At 33.0% G+C, this 6230-nt stretch overlaps 1 protein-coding gene across 2 annotated transcripts; it reads left to right on the top strand.

The window, feature by feature from the left end:
- The first annotated feature begins 1395 nt into the window (after positions 1-1395).
- Positions 1396-2674, top strand: LOC127741106 (pentatricopeptide repeat-containing protein At2g36730-like). Of its 2 annotated transcripts, none has more exons than XM_052252664.1 (2): positions 1396-1901; positions 2282-2674. In XM_052252664.1, the coding sequence occupies exons 1-2, from the start codon at positions 1629-1631 to the stop codon at positions 2288-2290; spliced, it is 282 nt and encodes a 93-aa protein (XP_052108624.1). In that variant the 5' UTR covers positions 1396-1628; the 3' UTR covers positions 2291-2674. The 2 variants fall into 2 exon arrangements, with proteins under 2 accessions (XP_052108624.1, XP_052108623.1); XM_052252663.1 differs by having other exon boundaries at positions 1396-1910.
- Positions 2675-6230: the final 3556 nt, after the last annotated feature.

Here is a 6230-nt window from a genome sequence, read left to right as displayed (position 1 = left end):
TTTAAAATGAGAAGTTTTTTTTTTTCTTTTTTTTTGCGTTTTCGATTTCTTTGTAAACTGCTGACACATCACACATGTACCATGTTATGTATAATTTATCAATACTTATTTATTTATTTTTTTCATTCCACGCCATAAAACACACATCATGCTGATTCCAATTCCACCCACATTCCTATCAATTTTATTTTAAAAAATATAGTCAAGGAAAGGGGTTCAATGTATTTCTAATAAAGAGAACCAAAATGGAAAAACCCAAAACAAAAAGAAAATATTATGTTTATTTTTCATTTAATTATTCAAATTTCTTTTACATTAAAGAAATCTTCTATGCTTGCATTGTTTATATATATATATATATGTTAGATTTACATTATAACGTGTACTTATTCATGCCACATGCATGATAATTTGGCCGAAAGAAAGAAATTTTATATAATTTAAACAGAGTAAATACCCATAATTGTTCTTGAGATTTGCGTAAATATTTAATATAATTTTTAAAATTTCAATTTACCTATTGTAGTCCTTCAGATAGAGTTTTGAGTACTCATAGTGGTCCCTGAGCATATTTCTGCTGATGTGTCATCACCGGAACGCTTATATGGCGTCGTTTTACCATACTAGAGCTGAGCTGGCTCATTTTCAATTTGTACGCACATTGGTCCCTCACAGTTGGTGTTATTGTACAAAGCCCCGCTCCTGCACGTTTCACTCTCCCTCTTCCTCGCGTTTTTTCATCGCATTCTTTAGGCTTTCAATTCTCTTCCTTTACACTCTCCAAACCTACATCCACCTCGATGCCCAACCCTCCACCTCCAACGGCCTTCCTGCTGCCATTCGCCACCCTAGCGCCCCCAAAGGCCCTGCTCCCGACCTCAGAAAGCACCACAAGAATAAGGACAAGCTCGATTTCGAGTAGAAGAATGCCTAGATCTTCAGGCTCAGGCTTGACCATGCTCACCTGTGCATAATCATTACTTGTGCCTTGTGGATTATGGTACATTGGTAGTGGTGTATTGTGTGTGTGATATGGGAGGAACTTTGTTCTTCTGGTGTTTTGCTTCTGATGCTTTTGTTTTGTGTATTGTCAGCATGGAAGAGGCAAAGAAGAACATGTATGTCTTTAGCACCACACCTACATAGGATTCCAGTGCACTGTTGACGAAGCAACATCTGAAAAATTCAAGGGTAATGTTTTACAATTCATGCAGTTGTCTTTGTGGCCTTGTGTCATTACTTGGTAAAACATTTTTGGATATTCTTGGTATAATTTATGATTGCTACTCTTGTAGGGTTGTCTGTTGTTCTTTGGGTGCTGCCAGACTTGTATATAGATGTTAAAAACAAAGACTATGGAGGTTAAATTCGCTTATGGAAGAGGCACACAAGCTATTCGATAAAATGTCCGAACGAACTGTTGTTTCATGGACAACTTTGATACCTGCTTAGAAGCTCTCGATTTGTTTGACTCCATGAAAGTTATGGGTCCAAAACCAAACTATATAACAATGCTTGGGGTTCTATTTGCATGTAGTCATGCAGGGCTGGTCAATGAAGGCTGAAATTACTTTCGGTCTATAAAGAATTTTTATGGAATAGATCTTAAAATAGAACACTATAGTTGCATGCTTGATCTTCTTGGAATAGTTGGAAAGCTTGATGACATGGTTAAGCTAATTCAGGAGATGAATTATGAGTCGGATGTTGTAGCATGGAGGACTTTGCTTTATGCTTGCAAAGCCCACCGAAATGTGCGTGAATCTCAGGAACAGTTGCCGGAGAACACCCTTGTTGGATTAGTTACCTTTGACTCCATGGTTTATATTCATGATCTTGGCTATTCTGAGTGCTCAAAGGTTATCCTATTCCATGGCGATCGTGAAGTTTCGTCTAATCAGGTACTAAAGGTAGTTAATTCTAATTCATTTTTTAGTATTTGGCATTGTAGTCTGGTTATTCAAATTAATCCGATTAGCCACTCTGAGGAGGCTTAAAGTGTGCGGGCTAGCTTAAGTTAGTGATTGAGATAATTGTGACTAGTGATTGGTTTGATAGTTGTAAAGAAGTAGAAGAGAATCACAGATTTAGTTGGTAGGAGTTCATTCAATCTTGTTTTAAGTTCTACTTTTTCAAGGACTTACATGCTATGCTGCTTTATTATCATTTACTGTGAAATGTCATAATCATAAGCTAGATTAAGTTTCTACTTTTTTCGTTGCAGAACAATCTAATCTACACTGTCCCTAAAATATTTGGTTTTTTTTTTCTTTGTTCACAGACCAGATAGTTCCTCAACATTAGTCACGCCTACCACCAGCTGCATCATGGACAAACAACTGTTGTCCCAAAGCAGGGATATTTGTTGCCAATTTCAGAATGCGAGTTCAGCATCACCCGGCAATTGAAGAGATCCATTGTATGTAGAAGTACGAGTAAATACCCATATGAAAAAGAAGAAGAAGAGATGAAGACGAAGAGGAGATGAACTGTATGAAAATTTGGGGATTTAGGGTTAGGAACCAACATGGGTACAAATTGAAAATTAGCCAGTTCAACTAGCCATTGGACTCCTCCAGTGTAGCAAACCGAGTCCATGTCAGCGCTCCGGTGATGATTCATCACCAGAAATATTGAGTGCTCGGAGCTCTATCTGGAGGACTACAATAGAAAAATCGGGATTTTAAAGATTAGATTGAGTATTTACGCGAATCTCAGGGATGACTATGGGTATTTACTCGATTTAAATATTATATGAATATATAAAAAGTATTTTGATATTCAAAGAACTAAGGCCCAATTTGGGTAAATAACTTAAATAAGTTCTTTTGGAAAAAGAGCTTAAAATATAAGGACTTTTATTAATAGTAGCTTATAAATAAGTTATTTTGTGTTTGGATTTTTAACTATAGAAGTACTTATTTTAAAGTTGTAGCGTTTAGATAAATAACTCAAAAAATACAATTTTTTTAACATAAGAAGATGGATATTAAAATAACGATGATAACAAATACTTTCCATTATTGAATGTTGATTTTAAAATTGATATTTCTGAAATACAAGAGAATGGATATTAAAATTGATATTTCTGAAATAATTTTAAAAAATGCAATATACCTGAGTCTTAGCATCCCACCAATCATCACTTGCTTGTATGGTCTTCTTAATAGGATCCCAACCAAGACCGGTCTCTTTTCCTTTTAGTTTAGCCCATAGTCCCCATTCTCTTTGCATAGCCTTCCACTTGTTTTTAAATTGTTTAGACTCATAATTTAAACCAGTCTCTTTCAAGAATTTTGTTTTTAAATTTGCCCAACCAACTTTGTTAAAATGTGTTTCAGGTCTATTTCCAGCCACCATCTCTTCTTTACATATTTTTATGAATATAGCATAATTTCGTTCATTCCAATCAGCTTTAAATTTTCTTCCGGACTAGCCACTTTCATGAATTTGTTGGGAAAGAACATAAAAAAAAAATTACATAGCATACACAATGTTCAATACAAATTTAATAATAAAATAGAATGATAAAATGATAAAAAAAAATACCTGAAAGGAATATATGTTGGTTCAGATTGAACAGAAGATGGTGGTGAAGGGTCAATACTTCCAGCAGATGAATCATTACGTGAAAATGGTGGTGGAGGGCCAACACTTCCAGTAAATGGAACATTGCGTAAAGATGATGGTGGAAGGTCAGTGCTTCTAGAAGATGGAACCTTGCGTGAAAATGGTGGTGGAGGGCCAGTATTTTCAGCAGAAACAAAAAACATTTTTTCACAGAATCAAGAATGAAAGTAGATTTTTTTGTTTTGAAATCAATTTTTTTCACGAAAGTGATAAAATGACTTATGGAAAAGGAGATAAGTCATCTATTTCTACTTCTTCCAAAAGTTGTAAATTAACTTTTCGAAAAGTCAAAAGCTCTTCTTTAAAATGGTGTCAAACACGCTTATCGTAACTTTTCATAATTCAAAAGTAAAAAAAGTAGCTTTTGGCACTTCCCAAACGGGCTCTAAGTGTCATTATAACTTTTAGAATATTATATTTTATAATATTTGTATAATATTTTAGATTATTTGAGATAGAATTTTAAAATGTTCTAAAATATCTCAAAAGGTTTCGAAAAATCCTAAAGAGTTCTAAAAAACTTTGAAATATCATAAAGTATTATGAAAAAATGTGGATATATATAAAAGTATGAAGAGTGGTATAGAATAATTTAAAAGAGTTTAGAAAAATGCGATAAATTAGATATTTGTAATGAAGATTTTATACACTTGATTTAGACTATTTGATTAAATTTAATCATAACCGTCAAGTAAGGAGGTGGTTGGCTATAAATAAAAGTGATAGTTTTGGCATTAGTTGTATGAGTTATTTATAACAAATACTTGTGTAGTGAAACATTCTTTTCACCAAAATCTCTTTTCTCTTGTGTTCAGCTGTATTCATAATTTTATTGTTAAATATTGATGATTAAACTAACTTGGTCTTAATTTAAGAGGTTAAGTAAGTTCAAATATCAGCACGGTAGTGTTGGAATGTGTCCAAAGTGGTGACAATTTGACATCAGAGCATGATTCAAGAGAAAGCACAATTGATTCGTGGGTATGACTTCTAGTATAACTATGGAGCATAAAGGAAAAGTGATATTATTCCTTTTCAATGAAAAAGGAAGAACGTGCGTTCTTCAACTGAGATTAAAGGTAAGGACTTTAACTTTTTTGTAGAGAGTGTTTTCTTATTGGAAAATGTGCGTTTTCAAATGATAGAACATTATAAGGAGACCCTTGAGACTCATGTGTTAGAAGAACTAGATGCTTTCAAAGAAAGCATGCTCTAAATAGAAGAGAAACTTAAAAATTCCTTAAAACTATTCAAGGAAGAAAAATCTCGACCGACCATTATAAGAGAGACAATAAATATTTGGAGTATGCTTTCAAAGCATCTAGTTCTTTCAATACATGAGTTTTGATGGTCTCCTTGACATGTTCTATCATGTGAAGATACACATCCATAGAGGATAGAACCTTCTCCAACAAAAAAAATCGCTCTTCAAAAAAATTAGAGTCTTTGCCTTTAGGTTCACTTGAAGAATGTACCTTCTTTCTTTCCCATTGAGACGGAATAACATCTATTCCCCTTTGAGTCTCAACATGCTCAATTGTCACATAGAAGCCTAACCACGAATCACTTATGTTTTCTCTCGAACCTTGTTCTGATGCCAAATTGTCACGGCCTTAAAGACATTCCAACGCTACCGTACCGACCCTTGGACTTAATTAACCTCTTAAGTTAAGATCAAGTAAGTTTAACCCTCAATGTGTAGCAAAAAAAATTATGAATACAAAAAAAAAGAAGTTTTCGTAGGAAGAATATTTCACTACACAATTTTTTTTTAAAAAATAACTCTCACACCCAATACCAAAATTTTCACTCCTATTTATAGCAATTCACCTCCTTAAGGTAGCCTTTGGTGGAGAGACAGAGACGGAACGACTGAGATTAAGAGACGGAGACTAAGAGATAGAGATTGAAATAAATTTCAGTATTCTATTTAGTGCAAAATAGGAGACAGAAATTGAAACAAGAATGAAACTCTAATTTAATTTGCACAAAAGGTAAAATTGAAATTAATTAATTTAAATGAGGGTATTTTAAGTATAAAATGTTATTAAAGTTTCAGTCTCCATCTCTAAAAATTTTAGTCCTCTGTGTCTCCACTTTTTGGAGGTACTGAAATACTGAAATTTTAAAGACATAGACAGGAATTTCAGTACCAGTCTCTAAACCAACAAACATCATACTGAGTCTCAGTCTCTCAGTCTCTGTCTCAGTACCTCAAAACAAACGCTACCTAATAGACAGTTATGATTAAATCTAATCAACGGTCTAAATCGAGTGTCCAGAATCTTTATTAAATATCTAATCGATCACATATTTCTAAATTTTTTTAGATTATTCTATATGACTTTTTATACTTTTACATATATACACACTTTTTTAAAATGTTCTATAACCTTTTAAAATCTTCTAGAATTTTGTATGATCTTTTAGAACTTTTAAAATATTTTAAAATTATCTAAAATAATCTCAAACACTCTAAAATACCATCATAATAGTATTAAATATACCATTATAAAAATTATCGTGACATAAATCTCCTATTTACTTAAAACAACGGTTAGAATTTTGTAATAGTACAAAAATTCTTATTATGATAAAAG

Source organism: Arachis duranensis, chromosome 8, assembly GCF_000817695.3.
Source record: "Arachis duranensis cultivar V14167 chromosome 8, aradu.V14167.gnm2.J7QH, whole genome shotgun sequence".
NCBI lineage: Eukaryota > Viridiplantae > Streptophyta > Magnoliopsida > Fabales > Fabaceae > Arachis > Arachis duranensis.
Note: the sequence above shows the minus strand (reverse complement) of the source record. Positions and strands in the feature narration are given on the sequence as shown.